The sequence below is a fragment of the Mastacembelus armatus genome, chromosome 22 (genome assembly GCF_900324485.2).
Source record: "Mastacembelus armatus chromosome 22, fMasArm1.2, whole genome shotgun sequence".
Taxonomy (NCBI): domain Eukaryota; kingdom Metazoa; phylum Chordata; class Actinopteri; order Synbranchiformes; family Mastacembelidae; genus Mastacembelus; species Mastacembelus armatus.
Genome location: NC_046654.1, coordinates 5188169 through 5209072, shown reverse-complemented (window position 1 = coordinate 5209072; position 20904 = coordinate 5188169). Strand labels below are relative to the sequence as shown.

At 40.6% G+C, this 20904-nt stretch overlaps 1 protein-coding gene across 4 annotated transcripts in view; it reads right to left on the bottom strand.

Moving 5' to 3' along the window:
• Positions 1-20904, bottom strand: part of stard9 (StAR-related lipid transfer (START) domain containing 9) — a 36213-nt gene that overhangs the window by 2266 nt on the left and 13043 nt on the right. For 2 of the 4 annotated variants that reach the window (XR_003295002.2, XM_026296522.2), the window contains exons 4-31: positions 19865-19981; positions 19620-19652; positions 19451-19512; positions 18820-18932; positions 18001-18143; positions 17782-17849; positions 17505-17602; positions 17115-17321; positions 16695-16792; positions 16533-16610; positions 16183-16260; positions 15103-15282; positions 14158-14209; positions 13642-13767; positions 12830-12912; positions 12543-12604; positions 11903-12093; positions 11297-11765; positions 4658-11134; positions 3821-4018; positions 3505-3688; positions 3035-3181; positions 2707-2863; positions 2364-2530; positions 2121-2185; positions 1713-1915; positions 881-960; positions 293-451 (exon numbers count right to left, since the gene is read on the bottom strand). Coding sequence is in view for 3 of the 4 variants with exons in the window: in XM_026296522.2 (XP_026152307.1) it covers positions 293-451; positions 881-960; positions 1713-1915; positions 2121-2185; positions 2364-2530; positions 2707-2863; positions 3035-3181; positions 3505-3688; positions 3821-4018; positions 4658-11134; positions 11297-11765; positions 11903-12093; positions 12543-12604; positions 12830-12912; positions 13642-13767; positions 14158-14209; positions 15103-15282; positions 16183-16260; positions 16533-16610; positions 16695-16792; positions 17115-17321; positions 17505-17602; positions 17782-17849; positions 18001-18143; positions 18820-18932; positions 19451-19512; positions 19620-19652; positions 19865-19981 (10095 nt within the window). In the remaining variant the exon portion in view is untranslated. The remainder of the gene's footprint in view (positions 1-292; positions 452-880; positions 961-1712; positions 1916-2120; positions 2186-2363; positions 2531-2706; positions 2864-3034; positions 3182-3504; positions 3689-3820; positions 4019-4657; positions 11135-11296; positions 11766-11902; positions 12094-12542; positions 12605-12829; positions 12913-13641; positions 13768-14157; positions 14210-15102; positions 15283-16182; positions 16261-16532; positions 16611-16694; positions 16793-17114; positions 17322-17504; positions 17603-17781; positions 17850-18000; positions 18144-18819; positions 18933-19450; positions 19513-19619; positions 19653-19864; positions 19982-20904) is intronic. The other 2 variants (XM_026296702.2, XM_026296619.2) reach the window with 2 other exon arrangements.

Genomic DNA, 20904 nt, shown 5'->3' with positions numbered 1-20904 from the left:
AGAAATCATGAACTGAAGGTTCTTAAAACTAGAGGTCCTGTACTGGAAGTACTGAAACTATCAGGCAACACCAGCTGAGTTTAATTCAATAATGTTATAAGTCTGTGTCAAAAGCACTTCACCCAAGTGTTGAGAGGTTGACTGTGACACAGGCTACCTTTATTCATGAGAGGGGCCTTTTTCTGTCCATGACCAAAACATCATTTAGTGGCAGATCAAATGTGGTGGGTGATGCTGGTGAGCACAACAAACAGCTACTGGATTAGTTTCTACAGCAGCTGCTGTATCTCACCTGCAGCATGTAGACGACTCTGGTGACTTCTTGTCCACTATGCGTAATTGGCTGCAGGACCCAACAACTTGGCATCATTTCACCTCGCACGGCATCCACACTGGGACGAGGCAGAGACTCCTCGAACACTGACTGCATTGCCAGTACACACAGGCCACCCTGGGGCACACAGAGAGAGAATTCATCAATAAAACAGGCAGCACAGCCTTTTGATCAGCCGAGAGGCAACTACACAGACACTGGTAACCAACAGCTGACATGGCTTCTTCCCCACCCACTGCCTCTGGGGCAGTGTTGTTTATGCTCAGTGTTATTTCTCTGAGCCTGAACAGTATTTAGATTCCATGTTGTACATTTTGTAGATGAAAAAACTTGATGTTAAACTGTTTGATGTTACACTGGTTTTCATTTCAAAAAACAGCATGTACTGATCGCATCTTCATGCCACCCTGTTTTGGAATTGTCCCCTTCAAACCAAAGAATGATTTTGTGCTTAGTTAAGCAGCCAGGCAGTAAATGCTTACTGGACCTTATACATGGGTGACTAGCAGTAATCAGCTGTGCTGCAGCAGCTGCAGCTGTGCGTACCTGTTTGGACTCCGTGCTGATGCAGCAGAAGTCCCGTGGCTGGCTGAGGTGACAGGTGGACGGATCTGTTAATATGTAGACTAAACAAAAACACAGAGAATGCGGATTAAACAAAATGGCTCATTAACACCTGGAAATAACAAAAAATAAAGAGGAACCAAGGCAATGGAGCAAATCTTTACTGCTTAACAAGACTGGAAAGCCACATTCTTATTCCCACCATCAGGGGGAAAAAAATACAAAATCTTCATGTCTAAAACATGTCCTAATAAATGAGTCATCTCTGTCTACAACAGACTGAACAAACAGATAAATTAAACTAAAGCTTTGGATGGAGCAGTGTACATGATGAAACAGAAGATATTAAATGTAACATACAGCAGGTGTAAGAATGGAAAACAACATATTTGTCAGTGATGAATGGCTGTACTGTGGTGATGAGAGTACAGCACTGAAGATAGCCAATACATGCATTTGTTTGGTCAGTGTATGCCTTGCAAAAATACAAAAAGTTATGTAAAAGTATATGAGAGTTATAAATATATATATATATATATATATATATATATATATATATATATATATGGAATTACTTTTACTAAGGGGAAAACAGTAGATTTTAACTTCTGCAGTTGGTTGAGATGCTATCTGATAAATGTGGAATTGTGGTACAACTATAAGGAATAAAAACAAAACTAAAGTACATATAACCTAAATATATATTTACATGTAGTGCTTGAGTAAAAATACTGTGTTATATTCCACCACCAATATAAATTATAATTTGTGGAAACCAACTGAGGATACAGACTAAACACAGAAGTGAGCTCACCAAGCTGAGTGCTGTCATCTAGTGGTCGTGTCCAGACAGAACGGACTGACTGATTATACATGTGAATCTTAGACAGCTGGCAGATCATATTCCACAGGCTGTCCAGAGGTCTGTCCAGCTCCCCGGCCCCCAGAAAACAGTGGACAGATGGGCTGGAGGAGGTTTTATAGTAAGCCTGGATACCACGTTCTTCTCCTTGGTGCCTAAATAGAGGCAGACACATACATGAGTGTGAATATTTGTGATTTTAAGCAACTGAAGTAAAGCTTTCAATATGCAGTTATGTATTCTTATCTTCTTAAAGTAGACTAGGAGAAAGTTCTGAATGTCAAATGTCAATGTGTAGGACTGAAAGAAGCTAATTGACACAGAAAAAGATTATGTTTTGGATGAAATGACTGAGCATACCTCCAACCTGCCATGGCTTTGCCCATCACCAGATTACTCAAATCCCCAGAGCAAGATAATCGCACCTGCGCAAAGAAAACTATTACCAATAATCCTGATAAAAAAGTCTGAAAGGCAGAGATTACAAACAACAAGAAACATGATGATGATGAACACTTAGCAAGGATAATTTACATCATGGCAGGATATTTTGACCTTTTACAGGTTTTTCTCAGGTGAACTCTCAACTCGGGTCAGTACTACCTCAGCCATAGCTCGCCCAAGGAGAGTGGATGTTATATCCTGATAGGTTGTAGATATGGATGAAGCAGAGCCAGCAGAGGTGGTGCGCTGACGTGCACAAGTAGGGAGGGATGGCGATGAAGTCATCAGGGGCTCAAACTCAGTAACTGGAGGCTCAAGCTGGACATCTATGAAAGCGAATGGATGTTAACACGTAAAGGGAGATTAGGGGACACATCAGTTGCAGGTCTGGGTAATATCTGTTTGGAAATAACTTTCAAAATGATCTGGAATAATGTACTATTAGTTTACAATTTTCAGTGACTCTTTAAAGCTGAAGGTTGTATATTTAAAAGGAGCATACGTTTGATTGTTTTGCCCATGTCTGCTTGGTTTTTCTGAATCACAGCCCTGTCATTACCCTGGGCAGACAGCCAGACTCTGTGTGTCTTCACACTTTGAGGACCACATATAGGAGGGCGTGTCCTGATCTTCAGCCCTTCATCCTGAAACACTGAAGTCTGGAAAAAAAAAGAAAAGAAATGGCAACATTGATTCTAGTAGCATTTACTGGTACACAGAAATATTATTTTTGTAGCCATTAATTTGTGTGTGAAAAACAATCTAACAATCTATGTATTTGATATAACCTCTCTAAATTCTACTGTAATATTTAACATTAGCGCACCCACCTGATCAGTCAGAGCTGGCCTGCTGCCGTGTTGGAGCTGCATAGTGTTGCCACTGTTGTACCCTGATGTGGGTCCGGACGATAGACTCAGGCTGGATCCTGTACACAAGGTGCTATTGCTGATTCTTGTGCGATGCCTCAGGTCATCCTGCCATACACAGGAGATGCTGTCACAAATGTTATTTTACATTAACAAGATTTTTTTAGATACCATTGTTATTTGATGTCAGTATCAAGAAACCCCTGGCAAGAATTAACAGAAAATTAAGTAATCGACAATTTTAATAATAACTGATCCATTATTTTTTTTTAGTAATGAAAAGTCACTAGTTAACTATGCATTAAGCAACTTGACACAAGCACAGACAATTTAAACATAAGTGTCCTGTCTGATATTAGTCTGAACTAAAACATCACGCTGTGACAATTGAAGGAAATTAGCTATGATCCTGCAAAGACACACGAACTGACATTCACTTCTTGAGACAGGGTCTGCTGCTGAAGCCTCCTCTTCTCCTGCTCAGTCCTCTCTCGCAATCGTTCTCGTGCCTTAGCAATCTCTGTCCTGGCCTCTTCCCGAGCTCGGCTGTAGTCACGTAACAACTGTTCAATGTCAGATGGACATTGAGCCTCTCCTCTTGGGAGGCTTGGTTTTCTGTATTAAATAATTTGATGAGATTTCAGTCAATAGTCACAAAACAGGAACATTTTTCATAATTATATTTAGACATTTTACATTGTATGAAGTGACTTGAGCTTTGATTTGGTTTGAAACTTATTGTCTTACCTGGTGCTGTCTATGACCTCTTGGCGGAGCTGTTGCAGGTACTCTTTACGTGGACTGGGCATGGCAGTCTTGGAGGAGGACACAGATTCTTGAGGACAGGAGCAAGGATGTTTGTTAGGACTCAGACTACGAGCTCTCTGGTAAGTCTGGAGCTGTTCCTCTCTTTCCTGCCTGAAACCCTCAATACTCCTACGGTGCCTGAGGGATCACAGAAAAATAAAATACAATTAAAGCAGCAAGGTCAAAGTGCAAACTTCAAGTAAATTTTACAATATATTTAAACCACAATGTGGAGCAAAGACTGCACTGGATTAAAGATACAAACGTGATCAGAGGAAACCTTGTTTGATTTTTCAGGTACTGAAAGTTGGCATTAAACACTGGCCAGATTTAGCTTTGATTACTTATTCATTGATCTTTCTTGTTGAAAACAGCTACCAGCTGCAGCCTAAAACAACACTATTACACCTGTGAGCTAAACTTATGGGCCAGACTACTAAACAATGAGCTGGAACTCAGTAGAACTGAGAGGAGCTTCAGACTCTGGTGATAATTCTCTTGCTTCATCACCACAAATGACTGTTTTTGTCTTTTGTTACACAAAATCTCTTCACAAAAACATTTTCTTACACTGACAACTGAACAATAAAAATCATACAACTTAAACTTAATTATTTAAAGCTCTCATTTAAAGTTATTGGAAAACATGAAGTTATCAAACGGAGCTAGCACATTATATTGGCAAGAGGAGCAGAATTTTTCCAAAGCCCTAATCAGTGTAAGGTATTTGTATTATGTCAAAATAAAGGATTTTTGGATCATGACGTGCTTCCTTACCGATCATACAGCTGCTGTTTAGTAGGAGCACAGGAGGGCGGCTCTAGTGCTTCTCTGGATTTCGGCGACAGCATGTTTAACAGCGTATCAGTCTCTCCCAGTCCGTAATGTAGCTTGGCCTCTGTCAGCTCAACAGTCAGTGGTGTTGGGTTTATGTTGAGGTTGACTGTTGCCATCACTTGCTCTCTCTCACGTCTCAGCCTCTCTATCTCTCTCACTCTCTTGTCACTTTGCACCACAGCCTCAACATTTGAACTCTTCATCACACCCCAATCAGCACTGTTTCTGCTCTTACCACGGTCAGTGTGAAGGAAAGAGGTCAGTTTGTTAGGGTGTTTTGATTGTTGATTTGTGATGCCCGACCAGTTGGTGAACTTATTGTGCATGGGCAGGTCGTCTGGGACTATCCCGTGGTCTTGACATGGGGACACACTGGTGACAGGTTTAATGCTCACAAGGACGTCTGTGTTGCACTCACTGGGTGCCAGTGACACTATGTCATCCTCCTGCAGCTGAACAGTTTTGTCACTGACTGACTGATTGCACGAAGCAATACAAAAATCCACAGAGTCAAGTGCAGGTGTTGTGTATCCTAATTGTTTTCCATGTCTAGCTTTAGTCTGTTCTGTGTGTACATCTGGTGTTCTTAATATAGGAGAGATCTCATCGTGCATAGTTAAACCTGTTGTAGAAGCAGAAGTTTTCAACTGTGGAAAGGTCGTCTGCCATTTTGAACAGGTCTGATGGTTGTCCTTGACTTCATAGGTGACTGTTCTCTTGTCTGTATATTTATCCAGTGATGAAATAAGGCTTGTAGAGCATTTATCAGAACCATTAGGACTCAAACTCATTTCACTGACAACTTCAAGTGATGCAAATTCTGAATTACTAGAAGAAACGTTACAGTCTGGTCTGGGAAGTTGATGCAAAACAGGTGTGCAGACTGACGGTTTGCTAGAAGACACAGTTAGACTGTCTTCCTCAGCAGCTTTGTTTCTTTCTCCATCCTTATATTTTGGAAGACATAGTGTTGATTGTTTTCCCTGATGTTTCAAATGTAGTTTCGCTCCCACAGTAACTATGGGAGATGATGCACGGTCTGCGTATGTAGCCTGTTTTTTTGACCCAGATAGTTTATTTTCTATAAAAGAGCTAGGATTTTCTTGGTAGCCATTTTTTGATGATCTGCGAGTGACTTCAGAGGTTCCCAGACTTTTGAGGCGCAGTGCTTCAGGCATGCTTTGCTTGGAGTCTCTAGAAGGAGCAGATTTTACGCGTCTTTGATGTTCAGTTGTCTTTAGAGCAGGTGGTTTCAATGCAGAAGAGCTGTCAAACCTTAGGTCAGGCATGCTTTGCATCTTTTCAGCTGTGTTTGCTTTAGCTTTCATCACACAATGTACATTCTTGTCTTGAGCCACACTGACACTTTCAGAACCAATCACTTTAAGTATCACATTGATTTCATGAAATCTGGACATCTGACTGGGTGCTTGATGAACAGCTACATCCTCCCTTACTGGCCTTTCTGTCTGGATCCCAACATCTTTTGCTGTTTGAGTTGAGCAGTCTCTCCTAGTGTAGACACTAGACTCACTATAAGAAATGCTCAGATTTGACAAGTTCACACTCCTCTTCAGACTGGACCTACTGACTTCACCTGACCTCATGTCCTGGACATCGCACAGCAGGTCGGAGGTGCTATCAATGAGCTTGGAAAGCTGAGCTGACATGTTTTCCATGCTAGCCCACGTAGGGCATTCTTTAATATTCACTTTGGTTTTCTGTGTTGCAGGCACATCAGTCTTACTTCTTTTGTGACGATCTTTCTTCTCACGACTGGTACTATTGTTTACTATGTGAAGCCCACACTCAGTTTGTGTGCTGTGTTCACATGTCCTCCTCCTTTGTACATGCATTTTGCTCTCCTGGGACTCCTGCTCAGATGAGTAGACAAACATAATTTCATCTACATGACTGGAATTATTACCAAAACTGCTAGGAAGATCATTATTTGAAGAACTGCTGTTCACTGTCCGACTGACAAGGTGACTGTGAACATCAGTGGGTGTCTGTTGACACGCTGTAGCCTGCGCTGCTTTCGCTTGTTCCTTATAATCCTCTATACTGCTAAGAGTACTAGAAAGCCCTTTTTTGGTGGCATAAGTGCTCAAATGGGAGTTGAAAGGCGAGTTTGGCCCATTTAAACCATTGTCGACACTGCAGCATCTTGTAATACGTTTTTCAGCATTGTTCAAAAGTGGAGATTTGCAGGATAGGTCAGCGGCACTGCCAAATGCTGGGTTCTTATAAAGGTGTTGGTTAGAGTCGTCTTGCCATTGGTGAACAAAAGGGTTGATGTCACTGGAGGCAAAATGCATTGGGGAGTCCTGGGACATCAGTGAATGTTGTGGTTCTCTTTTCTTGGCATTTGAGATATTATCTAAATGTGTCTTTAGTGGCACTAGGTGAGGGGGTAAAGAGTGTCTTTTTTGGATGTAATCTCCACTAAAATTTATTCCATGTTTTCCTTGAGTTCCAGAAGAACAACTATTTATTTTACATTTACTCACTGAAACTGAAGCAGAACTATCCGCGTCATTACTGTGAGCCTGTGTGCCTTCTTGTTTGCCATTACTCTGAGTGCCAAGCTTTACCCATTTTGAACAAAGCCTGCTGTGATGCATTCTAGACATTTTCTTATCCTCCTCATCCTCGTCTGCTGACTTAAGAGAGGATTCAGAGGAAGAAGTGGGAAGAGTCTGGATCTTAGATCTTCTGAACCTCTTAGATTTAGCTTTTTTAGGTATAATAGCACAATTACTCTGTTTACCACCAGAAGTGTTTATATCGCTCTCCTTTGACATGAAAGGTCTATTGCAACTTGCATTTCTCAGCAAATCTCCATGTTGAAATTTGTGTTGCAGTGGCATAATACCCGATTCACATTTGGCCTCTGTAATTATCTTTGGAACCTGCTCTTCAGATGTGCAGGTCAAAGTCTCTTCTTTGCTGTCACCTTGAGTGCCTTCATCAAATTTATTCTGGGAATTTGATACATTTTGGCATTTAGTCTGAGCTAACTTGTCTGGTGGACAGTTGAAGTGATCCTGTGCTGTGATACAAGGTTTATCTCCTGGTACATCTCTTTCAACATCACTATCATGTCCAGCAGTAACAGCAAACCCATTTGTTGGGTCACTGTCATCAGTGGATGTATTCTGACTCCTGTGACGATTGAAGACATCAGAACAGGTCTGTTTTTCCACTGTGTATGAGCAAGCATTGTTGATGGGACAACTGAGATGGAATGTTAGTTTTTGTTTATCTATGTCATTCATTTCTTGAGGTAGAGCTTTTTTCTCTGCAGCATTTCCAACACATTTTCTTGCTGAAGAGGAATCAGTCAGTGAGGACAAACTACCTGGTTGAAGAGTGGAATTGCCATGGTCCTTAGACTCTCCATGGCTTGGTTTGAATGTTATGTTTTCAGCACAGGAGGACTGGAAAACACAAATATTGTTCACTAGTTTGCTCGAGGTCCTGTCAGAAAAGTTACAAGCATGATCAACCCTTTGTGTTTCTTGTTCAAACATTTTGCTCTTGTGGCTGGTCCTCAGCTCAGCTGTCTTATCTGCTGCCAGGTGCTCACTTTTGTTAATTACAGTCTTCCCTGCCACCCTTTCCAGTGAAGCATGTCCACTGAGGTTTGTCCCGTCTTTCACCTGATCTTTACTTTGATCTCCCTGCAGTTTTTCTTTCCCTGTGCATTTATCGATACTACAGCCAAAATGGCATGTAGATGATGCTAAGGAATTTAGGCTTTGACTCCTGCTCTTCCTGTATTCAATGCCAGTCACTGACAAATTCATATGTTCTTTCACCACTTCTGAGATTCTCAGGTCAATGGCACTACAAATAGCTTCTGACTTGCTTATGTGCTTTGTAATTTCATTATGTTTTCTGTGGTTATCAATTTGGGATTCTCCTTCTTTTGTTACTGCAGCTACTTCCGTTGTTGTTACATCTCTCTTCCCAACTACCTTCCTATTACCCACAAAGGTACTATTCTGAAAACTTTCGTCACCACATTCATTTTCCTCAAAGACCTGCCCCAGTTTCTTGCTCATGGGATCAGAAGCCACTGTATCTTCTCTAACACTACCATCACTACAAGCAGGGTCAAAACCACAGCAATAAGTTTGCACAGCAAATGGCTCCTCTTTAGTGTCACTCATGTTGTTATTGTCATCCAGCCCAACATCTTCCTGTCTGGCAACTGGTGTCGAACAGAAAGTGACCCTCCCTCTGTTATTGCTCCTTTTTGGAATTTTCAGGCTGCCCATGAAAGCATCCTGGTCTTTGTTCCTCTTCCTGGAATTTTTACAAGCAGATTTAATAAGCTCCTCCTCCAGTGCAGTGCAGTGCTCAGTGCCTTTGGTTTCATCCATTGTAAGTGATACATCTTTGGTATTCCCTAAATGACACTGTTGTACATCTGTAAACTTTTCTGTTGACCTATCTAGATTGCACAGTATAACACCTTCAGTGGACAGTTCTAAGGCACTCTTAGTGTTCGATATCTCCTGAAATACTGGATTTTGGTTAGAAGGATTTGTAGAGATGCACATTAGTGACCGACAACCTGATGTGCATATTTCAGAGTCGGAGGACATAGATACATCACCAGCTACCACATCAGGTGCATCTGTAACCACCTGAAGCAAGCTAGATGCTGCTTGTGCAGTTTCAGAAATCCCACTGAGTGGCACTGAAATGATATGATCTGAGGTGGAGGCTGGACATTTGTTGCTGCTGTAGTCTGCAGTATCTACAGCTTTCTTTTCTGCATCTTCTGACTGTCGTTCTAACTGTGGTAGAACTTTAACATCTTTTCTAATACCATCTTCTGGTGTTAAAATCTGAGATTCCCTTAAAATCTCAAGGCTCTGTTCCTGCACTGTAACATTTCCACCCTCAGTGCATCTACATCTACTTTGAGCATCTGACAGGTACATACTGGTTGGACTGGGGCTACTGGTACTCACATCTCTGAACATCAATTTTCTTTGGAAAGGTATGGAATCTCTGTGATTCTTGGGACTGTCTGCTGCGTCGGTAGAGGACCAGGCATCAGTGAGTACCAGTAAATTTTCTTGCTCTCTCGTGCTGCAGCTGCTTAGGGAGTTTGAGCTGCTGGTCGAAGTAGTCTGCGTTATCCCAAGGTCAGCCAATTTGTGCACAGTATCTTTGTCTTTGGAACCTTCCACTACTGAGCTCTGAAACAGAGGACTCTGTGTTGCACCAATTTCCCTTTTTTGGCTTGATTTTGGGAAGACCTGCTGATTCCAAAATATTTCTGCTGGGATTATCTGAGACTTCTGACAGCTGCCCCAGTCCAATCCACTCTCTGCTCTCCCATTCTGTCCAATGGACGAATGACAGGAATCTGTCACCAGTGAGTAAGTCGGTACAACTGTTCGGCTAAATCTCTCCACTGTAGAATATTTTCCACTGCTCTCCAGAGCCAAGGAATCTTTAGACATCTCACTCTCTTCACTTTCTGCTTCACTCTGAGCTGCTTCCTCATGTCTCAACTGCTCTGTTAAAGCTGTCACATAAGCAGAGGACAGGGAATCAAGAGAGAAAAGGCTCTCACAGTCTGATGGTCCATCATCCCTCTCCTCTGGCTCTTCTTCCCATCCAACCAATCCCTGCTGCCTCTCAACCCATCTGCTTGTCTTTTTCATCAGAGCCTCAGTGCTATGCCACCGTCTCTTACTAAAGTCCTCAAACAGAGTTCTTTGGTCAAGCTCCTCACATGAGACTGCTGTTTTAAGACCATATTTACTTCGGCTGTTATTGGCGTCTTTCAGATTCCTGTCTCTTTTTTGTCTCCAGTGAAATTTACTTGCTATTGTCCTCAGAGGTTTGAGCTTTTGTCCTCCTTTCGTACCGGAGGGTGGTTTTCTAAACACTTTAGACAGAGCTGTTTTTAACCTGGGACCGACCGAACAAGAAAAAGTTTTCCCAATTGTTTGGATTTTACCGTTAATGGCAGGTGATGAGGTTGTCATACTCATACAAGGGACAGTCTGAGTACTAGGTTTGTCTGTTGTAGATCCTTGTTTATTTTCTTTGCTGACTAGTTGGACAGCACCTCCAATCAGCGCCTTCAGAGAGTTCTGATCTGATCTGTTTTTGAAAGACAGATCTCGATTTGGTAACAGTGGCTTTCTTTCAGGCCGTTCTCGACAGGGCTGAGCCTGTGACTCCTCTCTACAAATCTGTCTGATGTTTTCAGAGGAGATTACTCTACTCTGGCAGGACTGACTTTGACCTGAGAAGACCGTCCCAGAACAACTTTGTGTCCTTTTGCGAGGAAGACACTCATCTGAAACCCACTTCCTGCTGCCAACAGAATCAGGAGCAAATGAATTGGAAGTCAGTTCTGTGGATCTGTTTCTTTTCAGAAAATGTCTGTTGAAAAGAGAAAAAGCAACAAATAAATTCAGTTTATAAATTAAAAAACTACATAAGGGAAGGTAAAAAAAATAATTTTGGACTTTATTAACCATTATTAGTTACATAAAGAAGTTCACAACTAACCCTCAGGGTTTACATTTGACTCCATGAGCTTACCTAAAGATGGGGGTGTGCTGTGGGTAGAGTCGAGACAGAATGTCTGCTGAGAAAGAGTGTCTACGAGAAACAAAGGGTTGTCCTTTGTGCCTCGAAGAGGACCCCAACTCTGGAGAATCAGGGCTGTCTGGTCCTGGAGGCAACTCCTTTTCCAGCTGCTGTAACTCCCTCTTAGCTTCCAACAAATGCCTCTTACGCCCAATTCTCTCCAGCTGGTAATGAAGCTTTTTCCGACGGATACGGCTTTCAGCACGACAAAGGGCGTGATGCTTTAGTAGCTCCTCCTGCACCACCTTCTTCCTGGCCCTTACCATCTGGGAGTGACAATCCACTTTAAGATCTTCCTGATTCCTTGTCAGTCGCTCCAGGAGGGATGCAGGGATAACATCTGTTTGAACTCCAGCCTCCTGTGTGATTGTCTGCTCTACAGTTGTCAAGCGTTGTTTCTCCTGCAGAATCCACTGCTGGACTGTTGGGTAAAGATTTGATTTACATTTGTTTGTCAAATGACATAATTTATGCACTTTTTCAACTTTGAAAGGTGACAGATATCTACATGAGCAGCAATGACACTATTGACTGCATGGCAAGTGTGTGGAAACTTACTCTCAGTGTGTTGTTGTCGAAGGTGGGCCTGCTCTCTTTCCAGCTCTCTCTCAGCTTGTCTTTGTGCAGCCTGGATCTCCTGACGCAAACTCTCCACATAGCGCTGCTGCTCTTCTACACGCTGTGTAATAGGCTCTTCACTGGGGCAGACACAGGCACTTGGCTGCCCTTGGAGCTTTGCTTCTTTGACACTATCAAAAAGGTGCACAAATGTAGTATGATACACAGACTGAGAAACTGTAACTAAATAATAGAATAAAAGACAATCAGAAAAAAGTAAAGCAGTAATTTTACCTCCGTAATATATGATTAGATCTAGAATTGTGTGGTTTGGTAGTATAGTGGCAGGTAAAGCAAACGGTACTGTTGTTGGTTTTCTGTTCAGCGTCTTTACAGTAACTAAGCAACACTTAGTGTAAATAGCTAATTGGGAGTGCTCACAAAGGTGGGGGCTTAAAGAAATACATGCCGTCTCCACCACCAACAAGAAAAACTGCCCTATTTCTATAGCATTAACATTTGTACCTTATCAATTACTTAGGCTTAAAGTTTGCAGAAAAAAAATCTCCACATCACAAAAATACAGTGTTGAAAACTGTCTTAAAATACTGTTGTGTTACTTTCTGGAGACAGTATTTACCTGTTGTCAGGGGTGAATGGACAAAAGTCAATGTAGGTGCAGGCCATGCCACCTTCACTAGCCTGAGAAAAGAGAAGATCAAATTTGATATTTACCAAGATTAAACAATTACCATTATTGATACTGTCAGAACAGAAAGAAAATTATGATAAACAGTTTTTTAAAATCACAAACATTATTGTATGTCACCTGCATATAGATGTTTATGAAGTGACTCATCATGAATATATCATGACGGCCAAATGAACCAGCAGCAAGATAGTCATTTTCAGCTGAACAGCACCTACCCGTCTGCGTTCCCGGAGGACAGCCGCCTCTGCTGGATGGTTGAAACGGAACTTATGCACGCCTCCCAAGGTGATCACCATCCCTGGGGACAGAGAGACATATCCTTCAACACAAGCTGTGCTCATTCTGTAGCACTGTGTTTATGTAAACTGCACAGGTGTGTGCGCTACATTTTATGAGTGATGCTGAATGTGTGCATGTGAGCATGTCTGTACTTATCCTTGGGATGACGCTTCATCTTTAAGTGTGTATACATATTATTTAAAACTTTACATTGACCTTGAATATTGAATCTATGTATCTTTAAGTGTGCACTGATAAACAGCAAAAAATATTTTCAGTTAAAAAAAGATGATGCAATTTTAATAAAAAAGATGCAATTTTCAAAATGGTCATTAGGAAAATAAGAAAAGCCTCTGAAGGCCATGAGTTTCCTGCTGTTATGTTATTCTGAATTAAACTTTGGGGCTTACTACAACTTAAATATCATTAAGACATTCTCAGGATTACCCTCAGTATTATCACATGCTGCTAATTCAACCAAAACCTAAATTTATGGATTACAACCTTCTCATTCTACTCCGTTCCCAAGTGTCATACCAAACTAATCTTCTGTTGGTATAAAAAGAATTTTCTTGGAATATTAAAATAAGAATTAGTATTTACTGAAGTCAGAATGGCATGATCTGGAAGTCTCTTCGGAAATTAAAACTAACAATTGCAGTTTTTACTGATCACTAAGAAATATCCAATTTGTCTTGCAGTTAAAAAGAAAGCAGTAACAACTGCGTTGCTGTTGTCATGAGCTGACCTTGAGCCAGCCTGCAGGGCTCAGTGACCTCTCTGTCATTGAGAAGGCAGACACAGCCTGGCAGCGGTTTGAGTGTTACCACACCTCCGTGGTTTTCAATCTCACAGCTGGCACTGCCCTGTAGAACTTGAAACAGAAAGCAGAAACACTGTCACACATAATGATTCATAAAGCTATGCTGATGTACTGCCGAATACGTTTAGCGCTCAATGCAGCATTTAATGAAAAGTTAACAGTCCATGATAGGACATATACTGCTCATTTAATAGTTACAATGGACTGTATACCATGGGTGTGATTCCCTAGTCAATGAACTGGTTCTTTTCAGTCTTTTACTGCATGTACTATCTAGAAGTGCCAGTCTGTTGTATGCTTAGCCTGCAATAATACATGGTTGTAAAAGCCTTTGAGGATTTCCACTGTTGTGATGTACAACAGCCAAGAAAAAAAATCTATTACATAGTTTGAAAAGGAGGCTGGATGAGGGAACTTGGAGACCATATTAAACACTGGTACCTATTTGTGGTTCTTCAAACTGATCCTGAGGTCCAATGTGGGTTATGCCTTCCTGCACATAAACAAAACGCAATATAAACTCAAAATCGACATAAACATCAAAACAAATCATGTGTATTCTAGTGATTAAATGGATAGGCTCAAATCCAAAGTAATAGTACATATACACACTATTCTTTGGTGAACCATTTTCCCTTCACTTCTAATCTTTCACTTAGCTGACAATATATAATTTGTTTACTCTGAAGTCTCATTTAATGGGATTAAAATCTTTCTCATATAGTGTCAGGGACACATGTGCTCCCAGGTGGCCTCAGCTCTTTACATGCAGGAAACAGTGTAATTGTCAGGCCTAAGGGTATGCTTGTCATTGTCAGAATCAGGACAGCTTAAACTCCCCCGAGTCTTAGCCTCAGAACTAAGAGCCTCTTATTCAACTGAGCTCTATGCATTATGGAAGAATTCACAGAGAGACGAGAGATCGACAGGACAGTTGGAGGGTAGAGTGAAAAGAAAAGACAGAGACGCACCTTTTCTCAAGGGCTTTTTTTTCTAGCAGAACAGAGAAAAATAGCAGAGAGAGGAGGAGGGGAAGCATCTAGTAAAAAAAAATAAAAATAAAACATTATTTTAGTCAAGACACCTGGCAAAAACAGTAACTTCAGAGATGGAAAAAGAGGAAATGCAAAAATATGAGTTTGTGGGACGTTGTTCGTCATGTTTTTCATGCAAATGTGTATTTTTACTGTTGTAGCAGCATGTGAGCAATGAGTGATGTGAGTCTCTGGGGATGAAATAATAACTACATTATTGATTAAATATTAATCTAAATTCTACCAATTTCACTTGTAACTCTAATACCTACTACTAGGTAACACCAAATTAAATAATAGTACTGTTTAGACATGGACACAATATATCTAAATGACTTTTTTATAATCTTACTCTGAGGTGATAGAAGACGACCCCGGTGCTGAGAACATCTCTATCGAGGGTAACCAGGTGTGGCTGAAGGGAGTTGATGAGGAAGCCGGCCCGGTCTCTGTTGATGTCTACGCTGTACTGCTGCAACAGCTTCTTCTTGTCTCCCCAGCTCTCTGACCAGTCCTTCGTCAGTTGCTCCACCTGAGAAGACAATCAGGGAACGTCAAAGTGAGGACAATAACAGAGAAAGGCATGAACACCAGTGGTCATAATGATGGTTTGCTATATTTAGATTTGTTTTATATATGAATGGTATCCTCTTGACCTACAGTTCCTTTTAAGTATTGTAATGTTATCAATCATTTGCTTCTATGTTTGGCCAAATAAAAGTGCGAACACTGCAATTGTGCCTAACCACACACACTGTGCCCAGTGTCTCAGAATATGCTGTATGTAACACTGTCAAAGAGTGACTTCACTCCTATATTGAAAGAAACATTTGTCCATGTAGCCCTTGTGGTATTCAATCATATAGATTATTTAGGTTATATTTGATTTTAAGATATTCACCAATGTGGCCTGCTGCCAGCATCCTGATACAATTAAAGTAAATGTAAATAAATGTGTGCAGCTTAATTCAAATAATAAATTACATCACACAGTGTTACTGATGTTACTGAATAATTTATTGTTATGCAAGGTAGTTCCTAATAAAGTGTCTGTAGAAATCAGAAATCATAGGTGTAGATATCTCTAAAACGGGGAGAAAAAAAAAAGCCTATGTGAATGGTTAGATACAACCAGAGTTTGAAAAACGTTTATACAATTTTTGTTGAGGTCTATATGTCAACTTCTATCTTTGCATTTTATCTATACTCTAATATAAGAGTTTGACAAGAGTTGTACTTTTAAAACATGTTTGGCAGTTCAACAGGTGATAATGAATCCGCCTGTCAAAGGCTGATGCAACATTTTACATGGTTTTCCAAATTTCATGTTTGTGAAGTTTATGTCAGACATCCAGCTATATATGAAAGCATGCTGGTTTGATGTGTCAAGAATTACTGTTATCTGTCATGCAGATGTAACTATGTGTGTTACCTTTAGTTCATTCTGTAGCACAATGTCAGAAAGATTTCCATCTCTCTCATCACTCAGGGATGGACTGGGATTACGCTGCTGTCAGCCAAGAGTGTAAAAAAAAAAAATGATAGTCAACATACTGTGCAAAAAGAAAATGTCACATATATTACAATTCAGTTCAGTCTTTACCACCCAGGGGATTAAAAATGTCACAAAGACATAAAGCCTTTGGTACAAAAAACTTGTAATGTGGTAATCTTTTATTCAAAGCCTCACAGTACTAAGGGGGCTTATTTTGGGGGTAAACCCAGCGGGGAGTATCTGTTGGAGCATTAGAACTATGCTCATACAATGAAAGGTCACCATACCATTTCAAAGCTGAGCAGCATGCTCTTCAATCTGTCAATCTCCTCTCTTAGTTCCCTGATCAGTCGAACATTGGCATCCTGCGCAGGAATCAAAATACACAGATTAGCCTACATTTAGATCAAACATTACATCTTGGCATGACACTTAAAACAGCCACTGACCTCATTAACCCGAGGCTTGTTGACAATATTTCTGGCATGGGCAGCATATCGCAGTGTGCTAAGGGTCTCGTTGTAACTGTTAGCAGAGGGTGAGACCGCTGCAACACAGACAAAACACAATTAGCGTCACAAGACTGACTGAATGATACCTGTGGTTTTCAAAAGCATGACTATTACTTTTTATTAATTTCATAACTTCCAGTCAGCCATTCAAGACCACTTTAAAACTTACAGGCTAAGTTAAAGTAAATATTCTCCAAACACATTCAGAAATAACAATACAATGCATGAATACCATTCAGCAACAAGCTTTACACTTACAGTTAAAGCTTGTTAAGCAAATATAACTTATAGATAGTGTACAAACAAAATCACCACCCCAGTCATGTAACAGTAATGATGACAACTGAAGACATTTACTTGCAATCATAATAGTCTTGGAGTTGCCACCCAAGCTGTCTTTCAGCAACCACGTTAGGACTGAGTCCCTGTAGGGGATAAAGCAGTGCCTCCTCCCTCCTCCTCCTCCAGACAGGGAGCTGCTGTGACTCCCCACTGTGCTGCCCTCACCCTCAGAGGCCATGCTATTGATACTCTGGCAACTGCTGGACATCTGGCAGTTCTGGGCTATGGAGCAGTGGTATGAAGGATGTTCAGAGAAAGTAAAATGGGCAGAGGGGAATATGGAATATAGATAAATACAAAAATACAAAAAACTGGCAATTTGCAGAGGTGCAGGCAAGATTTAACTCTAAACACAAAGAACGTTCTTGGACATGATCATTTGACATTCAATAAAACAACATCTACCAAGAGCAGAAATGACGATTCCCAAAGTGACTAGTGACTTGTTGATGTTGGAGCCCTCTGTCAGTCTATCCCTGCAGTAGTGGGGGTCTGCTCGCTCACTGTCAAACACATGGTTCATGTCAATAACAATAATTAAAACATGAAGATAACGTAATCTAGAGAATGTTGAAGAAAGGACTTTAAAGGGTAGAAGCCAAGCTCCACTAGGGGGCAGTTTTGTCATGATTTTAACTAAAGAGATTTCAACCAAAAAACAAACAAGAAAAAGCAGTTTCACCTTCCGGCCAAGTCCACCAGGTTAATCTTGCTGACAATTTCTGAAGGGAGGTTATTTTCTAGGATTGCCTATGGAGAAAAGATATGAATAAAAAATATGAAAATAGGCCCTAAGAATATTAAGAGCAATCCAAGGATGAATTATTGAGAATAAATATAAAGAAATCAACAGCACATTAGGATGACTGTAAGCTATTAAAGGGCTGAGAGTGATGATGACCTGTGTGTACTGGATGGTAAAGATGGCGTGGGATCTGCTACTCGCATCATGGTTGTGTGTTGCTGCTGTCATGCGGTTGGCAATGCCCTCCTCTAAAAGGTCCATGGCCTGCTTGCAGTCAGAGACCACATGCTGGGACAGGTCTACAGAAACAAGCAGAGAAACAAATCGTTGACTAAATTGAGCAAAAACTAAAACAGACATTTGTCTAAAAATCTGCAGTAAGAGAGGCAGACGTGCAAAAGACAAGGAAATATGTCTCATTAATACTTGCTGACATATGATTTGTAATATTTTCCCCACAGCATTTATGTACATATCCCACAGAAATCACATCAACTAAAAGGACTGTTAAACACTGATTACCTCAAAGGTTAATACAAAAAACATTATAGGATACATTTCAAACAATGTGAGCAACAGTAAAACACTGCTGGATGGGCATATGAATGGAGAAGTAAAATGTGAAGTCCTAAATAAATGTGTTCTGTGTCTCAGAGCGTTAGCCTTGGAACCACAAGGAAATGACTTCACTTCCTCTGGTCAACTGAGATTTCTCCAGATACAGACAATGAGTGGATGTGGGGCTTTAAACACACAGAGGTGGGTGTAAGAGAATGAAAGAAAGAAGCAGAGGATAAGGAGATGGAGGGAGAAAGGTAAAAAAACAAGTCTGAATTAGAGCCAGGGCAGCAATTCTGGCCCTGGTGAAAAATTTAATATAGATGCCTTTCAAATTCAAACAGAGCTTAGCTTTAGGGTCTGTATCTTGGCTATCTACTACTTTACAATGTACAGACAGCTTTCCCAAACTCTCACCCTGTACATAGGGTCCTTTCTCAGGGTGTTCTCTGACTCTTAGTGAGGCTCTTTTCTTCTGCTCTCCTCCTCTCAGCAGGTCTCTCACACGCTCATTATAGATCTCCAGAAAGCTGCAGAGACAGATGTAACACTCATATGAAGATAAACCCTTGTCATACTTGAGCGTTTCTATACCCATTTTACCCCATTAGATGCTGAAGTTGTTTCAGGTCAATTAACTGCAAATAACAAATCTTTGTTCAGGGTTACCTTTCTGGCATGTTGCTTTCACTGGAAAGTTAACATTACAGAAAAACAGAAGAGGGGTATTATGTGACAGTGGACCCTGCTTGGATTTGAAGTCATGGTTATGTTTTTTTTTGTTTTGTTTTTTTTTTACAGTCCATTCTTGATGCTGCAAAAAACATTTTGCTTGTGTTAATGTGGCAAAGCATAATTTCAATTCAAGTTATGTTAATCTTACCTATCACAATGTTGGGGAACTCCAACAATGAAAAAATAAGTCCAGTGTTTTTATTTGCATTGTACTGCCTGTAGCTTTGCAGCACCTTAGTTCCATAAGGACTGAATTTCAATATCAGGAAAGGCTCAATTCAAGGAAAGACACAGAGAATGAACAATGAAGTACCTGATCTCAACTCTACTTGAATTATGCCCATCAGGAAAGGTGTCTTCTGACCTAAAAAGGCCCTGTGAGGAGGGGAGAAACACAATTTACTTCACAGACGACAGCAGGTAAATCATCAGTGTGCTCACCTTACTTTGCCACCAGCAAGAAATTTAATCGACTGTCTTACCTGACAGATGCGAGGTGTCAAGCCAATGGAGTCCTGACATCATACAAAACAAACAAAAAGAGTAAGGGCCAAGAAGCTATGATTTGACAGTCCTTCAGACTTTACTTAAAGTACTCTTTACTTTATTTACTTATTTGCAGTGCAGCATGAATGGGCTCTGTGTCTCATGAGATAAATGGATGTTTAAAAAAACATATCAAATGCCATGCAGTGATCCCAGTGCCAACTCCACCCTTTCTCCTCACCGGTGTTCCCATCATGGTGTACGTCTTTCCAGATCCTGTTTGACCATAAGCAAACAGACACACATTGTAGCCCTCAGAAGATCCAGACAGCACTGACACTCCTAGGTCCTGGAACACCTGAGTAGATTAACAGATCAATCACCAATACACAAAGAAAGCCAGTTAGGAGATAAATAACTGGGTGGAGGAAACAACTTAGATTTCCTTGCTATTTTTTTCTAAACGTGTAATCATTAAACAGAGTGTGGATTTGAGACAAAAAACTGTTTATAGATGTGAAATAACTGATATATGCCATGTATGTCAAGAATGAGTTTGCAGTTTCGCTAAAAAATAGTGGGTTTATGATGGTTACGGTCTAAGTCCATGTCCTTGATCTTAATAGCACTGTGTTTTTAAATGAGTGTAGATTTACACCAAGGTTTTATGATCACAATTCAATGGCACCAGGCTGATGGGTGGGGGGTTAATGTTGCTTCTTACTGAGGGACAAGGGAGGTTAGTTAAGACTCTAAATAAACAAACTGGCAGAATGTGTATGTAAGAGAAATAAATGTGAGGGTAAAAAAGTGTCTGACTCAGGAAAAGAAACCTGGAAAGACAGGGATCCAGATCCAGTAGAGCCCTACGGAAAATAATCAGTTGAGGCCTCTTTTTTTTCTTCTCTGTACATCTGAGAGCCAGAGCTTAGAATTTGGCCAAAGGCCAAATTACACCAGATGAGATGAAAAAACTGACATATCTCTGCAAATGACAGTTACTTAATGTCTCAGCAGGTTAACTTATTCATGACTATGAGTTCAATGTTACATGATGACAATTTTTAAAAGTGGTGTTTTGCAATGGAAGGTTTTGGAGCATTGCAGTACTACATGTCATATTTAATATGAATTATAGAGATTTTCAAAAGACGATATTGTAATATAATATTTGGTATATAAAAGATATACAATAATAGAAAAAGCTGTGTGAGAGTGAGACATCACACTGACTGAATGTTTTTCCATGGAATCACAGGCGCAGAATTTGCACATATTTAT